This window comes from Cyprinodon variegatus, unplaced genomic scaffold, assembly GCF_000732505.1.
Source record: "Cyprinodon variegatus isolate N-32 unplaced genomic scaffold, C_variegatus-1.0 Scaffold192, whole genome shotgun sequence".
NCBI lineage: Eukaryota > Metazoa > Chordata > Actinopteri > Cyprinodontiformes > Cyprinodontidae > Cyprinodon > Cyprinodon variegatus.
The window spans coordinates 828,859-839,821 of record NW_015150645.1 but is presented as its reverse complement, the minus strand read 5'-3'; the positions used below and the strand labels follow the sequence as shown (position 1 = coordinate 839,821).

General features: G+C 38.5%; 1 protein-coding gene across 1 annotated transcript in view; it reads left to right on the top strand.

The window, feature by feature from the left end:
• The window catches only part of LOC107087726 (sal-like protein 1), a 12,787-nt gene extending 2,863 nt beyond the window's left edge, over positions 1-9,924 (top strand). The window contains exons 2-3 of the mRNA XM_015379452.1: positions 3,677-7,461; positions 8,238-9,924. Coding sequence (XP_015234938.1) covers positions 3,961-7,461; positions 8,238-8,504 — 3,768 coding nt within the window. The 5' untranslated portion in view covers positions 3,677-3,960 and the 3' untranslated portion in view covers positions 8,505-9,924. The remainder of the gene's footprint in view (positions 1-3,676; positions 7,462-8,237) is intronic.
• Positions 9,925-10,963: the final 1,039 nt, after the last annotated feature.

The following is a 10,963-nucleotide window of genomic DNA, read 5'->3' as shown; positions in this document are numbered from 1 at the left end:
TAAACTATGAGTTGTTGACAAGAAGATCATGATTACTTATTGCTTCTAAAGAAAATATTTTGGTAACACTTTACAATATCCATCATTTATAAATAGTAAAATGACCATTTATTAATGATTAAAAGATTTATTAATGTTTGGTAATCATTTATAAACCGCATCTAAGCCATTTATAACAGGTTATTAGAACATATTACCCTGCCATGTTTGTTTATCCTTAACCATAACACTGGTGGACTTCTTGCCTAACCGTAATCTGACATTGATTTATGCTGCTCTGCTATTTAAGTTTATCCCTAACCCTAACTTACGTGGAATTAAGACCTGAATCTAGTCTTTCTTTTTTATTTTACTTGCATTGGTATTAGCCTTACCCTGACGTCAGTGGGCTTAATACCTTAATAAATTATCCATTTACCTTTTATAAATGGTTTAGATGCGGTTTCTAAATCAATCAGACATTAATAAACAATCTGTAAACATTTATACATGATCACTTTAACGTTCATAAATTACTGTTTTGATGGTTATTGTAAATTGTAATCAATATTTTTTTAAGCAGCTGCTTGTGGCTATGGTCCGTGCAACTAAGTTTTACCCTATTACTTAACGTACTAACAGCTGATACACCTTTGATTCTTCTGCCAGTGTTGGCTTTAACTGTCTAAGCTATGTTGCTCTTACTATTCTGTAAGTTGCTCTGTGAAGGAATAATGACTGTTCAGGTTGTACTGATATATAAAATGGATGAATAAAAATTATTTGAATTCAAAGTCACAAACTATTCCTTTTAAATCAACATTTGGTGGCACTGATATTAGACATCGGTCTATATAGCTTATTTATCTGCCAACCCATGTGTTTGGTCACAACCATAACCAAATTATATTGTAATACATCAAGCCTTTAAGCTGCATATGGGATGAAAACCAAAAAAATGAAAAAAACTAAAGAAAAAGAAAGCTGTTTATTTTATTGCTACTGGTAGTTTTTGCTGAATATTGTCTTCTTTTTTTTTTTTTTTTTTACAACAAAATGATAAATGTTACTGGGAGGATTCATTTTAATGATTGGAATTATTACTTAGCTTATAATGGAAGTTAAGTTGAGGTCCAGTTTATAAAGTGTTACTAAAAAGAAGCATTAAATCCTCGTCACAAAAGACCCGGAGTCCACTCTCTTTTTGAATGCAAAGTAGTGGATGAACAAGTGAGTGCATCTGTGTGTGCCGAAGAGACGGAGGGCCGGGAGTTGGGAGTTTTGATAAAAGCAAAGCTCTTTTAGAGAAACGGCCTCTTTAGTATGGGCATCTTCATCTAACCACCCATACGGACAACAGTCGCTTCAAATCACCAAGTTCCTCAGTTTGAAGAATGACTTGGCAGATTGCCATTTTCACATGGTATGCATGGTGTATTTTCATCACTAGATTAATTAATCTCCTGCTTTCTTTCTTGTGCAGAACAGCATTACAAAATTTGTGTCAGCCAGTGGTTCCTAGCATCAGCCCTACCCAACAATAGCCTGTCTCACCTAATAAAGACACAAAGTCAGCAGTTAAGGAGCTCGACTTACCCAGCCTGTTGCATGTCTGAGCATGACGATACATAGGGAAAAGCAATTCTGGTTCTTCAGCTAGAAATTATGTGAAGTTTACAGCGTATAGTGTAATCAAAGAAATACAGCATGCAGTATTAAAATGTGCCATATTACAACTATAAGCTTTGTTGTTCTCTTTTGGGATTTTAAGTCACAGATCATCACAAAGAGATGCATAATTGTGAAGTGCAAAGTAATTTGGAATAAGAGTGGCATGGATTTGTATTTAGTCTCTCTACACTTATATAACTTTAAATAAAATGTAGTGGGAAAAAAATTTACATCACCCTTAAGACACTATCCCCACTAAAAAACATGGTGGGAACAGAATATCGCTGTTGGTATGATTTTCTTCTACAATCACAAGGAAACTAGACCGAGTTGAAATTAACAAGCTAAATACAGCAATGTTCCTGGAGGAAAACCTGGCAGATTGTAGGGGAGGTTTAGCTCTCGTAGAACAACAAAAACATACAGCCAGAGCTAAAATGGATTGGTTTAGATCAGAATTTATTCACTTATTAGAATGATCCAGTCAAAGTCCAGATCTAAATCTAAATCTAAATGATAATGTGGCAAGAGCTGAAATTTGATGTTTAATGCTGTTTTATATCAAGATTGACTGAGCTTGAGCTCTTTTGCAAAGATGTATGGGAAATAATCAATCTCAATATTTGAACAATCTCAAGTCATTAATATCAAAGGTACTGTATAATGGTCACAATAATATCTAAAATAGGAGAACAGAAAGTCAAGGATTGGCAAATATTTTAAGAGGACTTAACCACTTAACTTTTTATAGTTTTAATAAGTTACTTCCTTCAATTTAAGTCTCTAGCTAACTTTACATAACTTTAAAAATTAGATATGTCCTTTATTTACAAAGTTAGGGACCACACTGTGTCCTAAACTACAGTATATTGTTTTCACTGCCTGCAACCTTGCTTTTACTGATTTTCGCTGAAATGGTGTTAGAGGCTCTCAAAGACATAAAGGAGAAAGAGAAAGTAATCAAGGAAAGATTGTATTTTGGCAGATGCAGTATCTTGTTTTAATGTGGAAGGATGAATAGTGGAGCCTGAAGTGACCAAAATCAGATTCTTTTGTTCATATCCAACCTTAATCAGATCTTTTCATGACAATCTGAACAAACAGATCCACATTTTTTCAAATGCAACCTAGGCCAGTTGGTTACATGGTCCTAAATCTGATACATATCTGATCTTTTAGAAGGAGACGGGTGTCTGAACGGCCAGTACATCATTAGGACTCAACAAAGGCCACTGTCCTTGTGAAGATTCTCAGTCATTCAGGTCATAGACATTCCAAAAAAGTAAAAAAAAAAAAATCCATTTTTTTTTTTTTTTTTTTTTTTTTTACATTTTTGGAATAACAAAGGTCAATATTCTACATTCTGTTATGCAGAAGCAGAAAGAAAAACAACAATCATGGAGGATGATAATGCAGAGAGCAGTTTTTCTTTTCGACCTTCTTAAAAGAGATTGCATTGTTAATGCAATGGCTCCAGGTGGAGAAGACATGAAAGAACACAACATATGCCACAGGACTACCATACATGTTTACTTCCGTAAACCAGGAGCATGCTTGCCGTTTGTAATGTCATTGTGTCCTCTACTGTGCATGAGGACCACCTTATATGAATGTACTGTAGTTCACAGGGAAGATCAGATACAATTTGCATCCATTTTGAAATGTGAAACAATCAGATTTCTCCAAAAAATCTGAACTGAGCATTAATGCTTGCAGTGTGAACATAGCCTAGGTATAAATCTGTGTTGAAGGGCACAGATGTTTATTTGTGTGCAGATTTGTGTGGAACCTGCATAAAGTTTGTGTGAGAGAGTACAGAGATGACAGTAAAGAGATAATTGGAAAAAAAACAACAAAATTACTGTCTGTTAAGAAAGCAAAATCTAAAAACATACTAAATGAAGCTGAATTTTAAGCAGATGGAGATTAAACCCAAAGGTAGAGTTACTATTCTGTTTTCCTGTGTATCTTGCCTAAAACATGATTTCCTTCCCGTAATATAGATTGTTTCTTTAACCCTCTCCAGATCACACCTTGCCAGTGAAGTACATTTCCTTTCGACTCATCATGGATTCTCTTGTGCTCCCCATCCTCTCCTCAAAGGTCCCTTCTGCTCCTTGCTCTTAGACCCCAGCTACCCACAGTGGATCCATTAGGACCCTCTTCGCCAAGATAGCCCCTCAAAGATTCACCGATTCATTGTTTTCACACTTTCCTTACATATCCTTCTATTAGCAAGGATAGTTTTCGGCCCTTTGTCTCTGTCTGAATACTGACTCTTATTAGTGCCACTGCTCCCAGACGGCACACATGGCGTCTCCTAAGTTGGGCCTGTCAGCCACAACCACAACCTCCTCTTCCTCATCATCATCCTCTGCATCATTAGGCCCTCCTCCACACCCTGGAAGCCCAAGTCGGGTACCTGAGGGTCCTCCAAGTCCTGTAACCCCAACCCCAAGCCCAGGCTTAACCTCTGCTTCAGCCACACCTGTAAGGACCCATCTGAGCATTGCTCTGATCCTTGAGGAGCTCAGGGTGCTGCAACAACGGCAGATTCACCAGATGCAGATCACAGAGGAGATATGTAGACAGGTTTTACGACTTGGAGGGGACTCCTATAGTATAGATACACCATCCCAGCATATCCTTCCATCTTTGCCACAACTCTGTCTGGAAGGCAGTAAAAATGCATCTGATTCCTTAACCCAACCAGCTGCACCTCAACCCAATACTTCATTGGCTCCTCTCTTATCATGTTTCTCCTCTATGACCCCCTCTCAAGCAAACAAAACCACACAGTCAAGCACTTCCCTGTCTCAAGTCCTGCAACCTCATAAATCACAGATTGAAGAAGCAGGGCGAACTAGCAATTCTTGGGAGACCTCCCAATGCTCTTCTTCACTAACAACTTCCTCTGCTGGTGTCCCTGTGCCTTCTCCCACCTATGCTTTAGCTCTATCCTTAGCTCTACCCAATCGCTATCTTCATGAACAATCTCCCAATATTACATCCGTAGGGGGGCAGGGTGATTTGTCTTTTTTAAACTCATCCCTTACCACACCATCATCTAGTAACCCAAACTCTCAGCTCCAATCTGCCTCTCTCGGCAGTGACTCGTCTACATCTAACTCCAACACTTCTGGCCGTCTCCAACATATATGCCGCTTTTGTGGAAAAGGATTCAGCAGTGATTCTGCCCTGCAGATACATCTCCGCTCGCACACAGGTGAACGACCCTATCAGTGTCCCGTGTGCCTCAGTCGTTTCACAACACGAGGCAACCTGAAGGTGCACTTCCTTCGCCATCGTGAACAAAATCCAGAGCTTTCTCTTTCACTTCTGCCACCATCTTTATTTGGGTTAGCCTTAGGTGCAAATGGGGGATCAGATATTGGACAGATCTCTGACAGCTCTGGAAGTGCTAGTGGGATAAATATAACACAAAAGAAGCGAAAAATTAGTAGGATGGATGATGAAATATGTGGAGACAACTTGGCAATCAGTGGTAACAATAGTGGCCTTTCTATTGGGCTTGCTGGTGAATCTGCACCGTCTACTTTGCCTCTACCCCCTAGTGTGGATCTGGCTTTGATTTCACATTCTCTTCTGCAGCTAAACAGGACTGCTGCTGTTGCTAGTGTTGCCTCTATCCCACCTTCTTCATCCTCTACCTCTTCTTTGGCATCCTCCCTTCTCTCAAATCCTTCCCTTTCATCATCATCTGCTATTGCTGGATTATTCAAAGGTGTAAAACAGCAGCGCTTTGATGAAAACACTCCACCTTATGCACCTATGCTTTCCCCTACTGCTTATTCCCAACTAGCACACCTACCAAAGCTTCTTTTTTCACCTGTTTCTGTTTCTTCTTCTTCATCTATCCAGGCTGCTCACTCACCTCTGTACAGCCATCCATCACTGAGCTTGCTACGCACCCAGTTACCTTCTGTTGCAGGATCCCAACCGCATGCATCCTCCAGCCATTCGCAGCTTCCATTTCCTATTTCTTCCCTTCCTAAAAACTCCAGTTCACCAACTACCAGTGTTCAATCGTTTTTGCCCACATCCACAGCAATTAGCACTCCTACATCTGAAACCTCTAAGCTGCAGAGACTGGTCGAGAAGCTGGAGAAGGCCCCTTCACTGTCCTGCACTCCATGGTTTTCCTCCTCTACTCCAACATCCATGTTGGAGATTTTGTCTGGCACTACCACTTCTTCTGCTGGGAGTGCATCAAATACCCGTTTCACAAATGCCGGCAATGCCACTACCAATGTGGTTTCATCTCCGTCATCCAACATCACCACATCGGTTTCCCAGTTCACCCGTGAAATGCTTGTTGCTCTCAGAATGAGTGGCAATGATGCAAATGCCATGACAGGTGGTATACTACCATCACTTAATGCCACTGGTTCAGCACATAACCTGACAACCAATCAGTGTGGAGTGTGCCTACGGGTGTTGAGTTGTCCTAGAGCTCTGCGGCTGCACCAGGCCACACATCTTGGAGAACGTCCATTTCCATGTAAGATATGTGGGCGGTCGTTCTCTACCAAAGGCAGCCTGCGATCACATCTTGCCACCCATCATGCCCGGCCACCCAATGTCCAAAACTCTTGCCCATTGTGTCAGCGCAAGTTTACCAATGCTCTTGTCCTACAGCATCACATACGCATGCACCTTGGTGGACAGTTGCCCCCAGATAGCACAGAGGATTCTGAACAGAAGATTCCACCTGAATCTAATCCCAAATCCTTGACACAGTCTCTTCCCCAGCCCTGTGATCAAGAATCCCCTTCAAGTAAAACACCTTCTGGAGCGAGTCCTGCAAAGACAGATACAAACTCACAGATACAAACTAAAGCTGTAGGCACAATCCCTGCCTCTTGCAGCAAGAAATCAGCTGAGAAAAATCTCAGTAAGTCCCCACCCTCAGACCTTAATCAAATCCCCCCGGCTGACCTCAGCCCTGACCCTTTCATGAACTCTAACACACAAAGTCGTCCACCCAGCTCGGAAGATCCCCCTGTCCTGTGTGTCAGTTCACCGCTTCAGGTCTCCCAAATCACAGATCCAGCTTTGCCTCCTGATGAAGAAAATAAACTCCAGCAACAAGAATCTTTCGATATTTTCACTCCTACATCTAACACTTTGCCACTTGTCTCTAGTGATAACAAAACTACTGACAAAACTACAACACCTCCTTTATTGCTGGTGGATCCCACAAAAAGTAAAGAATCCCCTAAGCTAGATGCTTTAAATGATTCCAAACCAGACATGGATGACTTACATATTACATCTGTTACTGATGCTCCCTATGATTGCACCAGTTCCAGTACTTCCTCTAACGTTATCACAGCTGAAGATGTTTACGATGCTGACAGAAAAGTTACTTTGGGATCAAACACAGACTCAACAGAGCCACAATCATCAGAACCGACTGAGGAAGACAAAGACTCTTCTGATCCAAATATACCACCAAAACAAGACCAAGTATCTGTTCCTGAAAATGAACCCGAAATGACACCCACTGTGGAGAATGCAGACACAATGTTTGCTGAAGTAAGGGGGGGATTGCACAAACAGGCTATGTCTGTCAGAGAGACAGGCCAAAGCTTTCACTTTAGTTCATATGAGAGGGAAGGCCAGGCGGATCCCAGTCAAATGGGTGGACTGGTTTCAAATGAAGCTCTGGATGCTTCGCTGCCCATCAGCCTTGCTCCAACTCTCCCATCTCCGATGTCCCGTCCTGAGAAGAAAACCTACTGCTGTGCGGAATGTGGAAAAGAGTATGCCAGTCGCAGCGGATTAAAGGTGAGAAAAATATTTTCAGATATAAAATTTGTATCTGTACATGAATATACTGTATGTTTATGTTCATGAGGATATTCATTTTAAGTTTATGCATTTAGCAGACACTTTTATCGAAAGCGACTTACAAAGTAGGCATTTGCATGAAGGGTCTTGCCTAAGACCCTTCACCTAATTACATCAAATATAGTTTGATGTAATAAGGTGAAACAGCTCATTTTAGGCATCTAATAGGTTAATGTTAGTTATACTTTATCTTGAATTTTGAATTCCATCATGCTAAAGTTATGTTAATTAAAAAATCACTAGATTCTATTTCATATAGTTTACTAATGGAATCATTTATTAGTCATAATTGAACATAAATGTCTTACTGCTCCTTCATAGTCTTGAAAAGAATTTAAACTGCTTTAGATATTTTCATGGAAAAAGTTTTTGTGTTTTTCACTTCCTTCCTCATTGCTTATTTTCCTCATGTCTTTCCCTACTTCCTTATGTTGTATATTTTTGTGTTATACCCTTCTTTTACCTTAGTTCTTCAATAATTCTTACCTGTTGATTTCTTTCACTAAGATTTCATCCATTGTCCTTCCTTTGCTGATTCTGCCACTCTTCATACTTTACTTTTTCACTTCCTTCCGTTGTGTCTTCATCACCTTTTCAAATTATTTTCGTCTACGCTTCTTTACTGTATTTCAGTCACTGTCTGTTTCTCTAAATTGTACAGTGGAGTGAACTGTTGGCTGAATCAAGAATTATGTCATCTAATTAATTCCTAGGGTCATATGAAGCACCATGGGGGCGTTACCAAACCATCACGTCCACCAGCCAGGGGAAGTCGTTCCTCCTCCGACCAGATTCCTTCCTCTGCTTCTTCTGTGTCCTTAAACATTCCAGCCACTAGGAGTTCAGGAGGCTTCTGGAACCAGTACCAAGCCTTCCTAAACACAACTAACCAGTCAGCTGATGACCAGAAGACTGTAAGTCAAGGTGGAAATAAAGCCGTGCAGAAGGAAGCAGGGGAAGAACCAGAACAAGATTCATAACTTAACTTAGACTGGCTTAGAAAATGTTGTGGTACAGATTTTTTGTTTGTCTTTTAGCACAACTCTATGGACATTTACAAAGAATTGCTTCTATAACCCATTTCAGGCGGCCTGTCAGTTTGATATTCAGAGTAATGTGTTTATATGTGATTCTTGTGAGACAAGCGTCATGGCCGTCTTGTGTTATAAAAGAGGCAATAGTCCAATTTTGTTGGGTTTATCAACATATAATTGGCTCAGAGGCTTGAATTATGTGACTCACGAGGCTAATCTGAACATACAAGGAAACGCTGCACTATCAGCTTCCCACTGAGTCACAGAAAGATGCACAAGAAGAGTCTGACAGTTATATGTTGTTTTTGAAACATTTGTGATTGTTGTGTCACCTATTAAAATGTAATCCATATGGCACATCCTCTTCAGCTTACTCAAACCTTTTAGGGGCATCCAAAAGGAGCTGTGTTCCCAAGGACATTTATCACCCATGATGCATCAGTGGGTGCTCACCTTGAGGCATTTCATATTTGTGTTGGAAACTAATGATTTTTTTTTTCATATCTGTAATCTACTGATATTCTACTGCAGGTAAATTAGTTTTTTGGGGTAATTTAAATTTACAGCAGGGCATTACTAACAGTGTGTATTTCATATTAATCAATCCCTCTAAGAATCAAAAGGTACAAACAGGTTTTTGGATGGTTAATTTAACAACTGTGTCATGTAAAACTTACATAAATAATAGAGTTGGATTGAATTTGATTTGATCTTTACCTCTATTATTCTTCACAAGTGTCTATCTACCAAAATAAAGAAAAAAAATTGTTTAGATATATAGGTATAAATTTGCTTACACACAAAAAGTTGAAGCAGAAAAGAAAATCAATGTTGGTACAAAAGGGATATAAAATTGGCAAAGGAAAAATGACCTTGAGCTGCCACGGTTAAATCAGCAAAAACAAGAATTGCTTTTTAAGAGAAAATAAACCTGATATAATGAGAACTGAGAGGATATAAGTCTTTCCTTTTTATTTTTTGTTTATTTTGTGTGTAAGTTGGGGTATTCTTTCATGTCTTGCTCTACTTTTTTTTTTTTAGAAATATGGTCCTACTGAAACAAAAGCACATGTGCTGTTGTTGTGAGCCCAAAGAGGGCGTGGTCTGTCCTGTGATGTTAGCCCTTCAGCTTGGGGACTGTTATTGTAACCATACGACCCATGAGTGAGATCTGTAATGCATTTAAATTTACTAAACTTACTAAACCTACATGTTTAAAAGTGTATATGTACAGTTGTTTTTGATAGTTAACATACCCTTCCATTCAAGACAGAAAATAAATCTGCTGCCTGTAATATAAATTGAAATGGACAAAAGTAATTATTAAATTAAAATGACAAAAAATAGAAATGATGACATTGATTTTACATATTTTACATAAACTAGCCTGATGATGCTCCTGAACTAAAATGTTGTTCAAAAATGCTTAAAATTTCAATAATTAAAATCAGATGTTTTCTGTAAAGTTCAGGAAATTATCAGTCAGACTTCTGCACCTGTTGACCGGTATGTCGGTGCATTGTTAATGAGCAAGGCACTTTAATTTGTCTGGGGCAGTTTTTTTTATTAGAATTAAAAAAAAATTCAAAATCAATATTTTATTTGACTAAATTATTATTTTATCAATTTCTATTTATTTGACTATTTTAAGTTTTGTTTGAATTACTAGAAGGGATTTATCATTTTCTTTAATGGGAGGGTAAGTTAAGTCTAAGGGCAACTATGTATAATAAAATATATGTCTACTTGTTGTAAGCTGTACTTCATATATTCCCATATTAAAAATATCCACTTTGGGAAAGAAATGTGCATTTCTTCATAAGTTTTTTTTTTTTTTTTTGTCACTACAGCAATTATTATTAATAATGAGTTGTCAGGTTTGCTATATTATCTCAGAAGCAGACCAAGATGCATGTGGAGATTTATGGACCAGGTGGTTCTGTTTTGAACCCTATAAGAAGTAAACAGTTCCTGTTTAGGATCAGATTTTGACCTCCTTTGGATTATAGTTTCATTGAGGCACGTCTTGTAAACATTTACCCTGACGTAATTTTATCTTGTATGTGAAACACTGAACAGTTTACAGGTAAAATATAAATAAATAACTTGAACTATTATAGGCCTATAAAGGTTTTTGATCTGGAAAAGCATTTCAAATTATTAAAAGAATGCATAAGTTAAAGCAAGAATGTGATGCGTATAAAATGTATAACTAATTGGGTTAATGTGATTTGAATTTTAATTAGAAAAAAAAAGCTTACCCAATGAAGCTTTTTGTTTAATAATATGCGTTAGGGGGCGCAATATGTCTTTATACAGAGAGTTGTGCGTTCAATTATGTATTTGAGTTGTTTTCCATTAGTCTTAAACAGTTAATGCATTAGAAAGACTCTTATGTAGCTGGT